This window comes from Saprolegnia diclina (assembly GCF_000281045.1).
Source record: "Saprolegnia diclina VS20 unplaced genomic scaffold supercont1.209, whole genome shotgun sequence".
In the NCBI taxonomy this organism is placed as follows: Eukaryota; Oomycota; class Saprolegniomycetes; order Saprolegniales; family Saprolegniaceae; genus Saprolegnia; species Saprolegnia diclina.
Genome location: NW_008246276.1, coordinates 1 through 734, shown reverse-complemented (window position 1 = coordinate 734; position 734 = coordinate 1). Strand labels below are relative to the sequence as shown.

The following is a 734-nucleotide window of genomic DNA, read 5'->3' as shown; positions in this document are numbered from 1 at the left end:
TAGCCGCGCAGGACAATGTCTTCTGGGCGCGTCGGGTACGAGAAGTAGACATCCTTGACTTCTACCTTGCCGTGGCAGTCGGTGGGCACGTCGCCATCGAGGTTTGCAGCATCAGTCTTGGACGGACGGTCAAGGATTTGGTAGAGGGCCGATGCCGCACCCTTGGCAGAAGCCACGGCCGAGATGTTGGGTGAGATCTGGGAGACAGCCATCGTGCCCATGAGGATGCCGTACAGGACTGAGAAGACAGAGCCGGGCGTCGGAATCGTATCGTTCTGGTCCGAGACGAGGTAGCCTCCGTACCATAGGCCAGTAGCGTACGTGAGCCAGATGCTCATCATGAACCAACCGGTTGAGAACGAGACAAACTTGGCGAGCTTGATCGTCTCGACTTCAGCCTCCAGGATGTTCTCGCCGTACTTTTGGACCACACGCGGCTCACCGTTGAGCGACACGACGGTGCGCATGGCACCAATGGTCTCTTCAGCGACGGCACCGGCGGCAGCGTAGACCTGCTGGCTCCTGGCCGCAGACGCACGCAGGCGCTTGATGAGAAAAGTGAGCGATACCGCGCACGTGGGCATGACCGCGCACATGGCCAGCGCCATGTTCCAGCCCTTGTAAAAGCCGATCACAAAGCCAGCGAGGAACTGGAAGATGAAGCGGAGGGCCTCGCCGAGCTTCTCGCCCATGCCTTCCTTGATCTTGACGGTATCGCCCGAGATGCGCGAGGC

The 734-nt window shown here is 60.1% G+C and overlaps 1 protein-coding gene across 1 annotated transcript; it reads right to left on the bottom strand.

Moving 5' to 3' along the window:
* Nucleotides 1-61: 61 nt before the first annotated feature.
* Nucleotides 62-734, bottom strand: SDRG_17178 (hypothetical protein; the record flags this gene model as incomplete). Its single annotated transcript, XM_008623415.1, has 2 exons — nucleotides 124-734; nucleotides 62-65 (listed from the first exon to the last, which is right to left on the bottom strand). The coding sequence occupies exons 1-2, from the start codon at nucleotides 690-692 to the stop codon at nucleotides 62-64; spliced, it is 573 nt and encodes a 190-aa protein (XP_008621637.1). The 5' UTR covers nucleotides 693-734.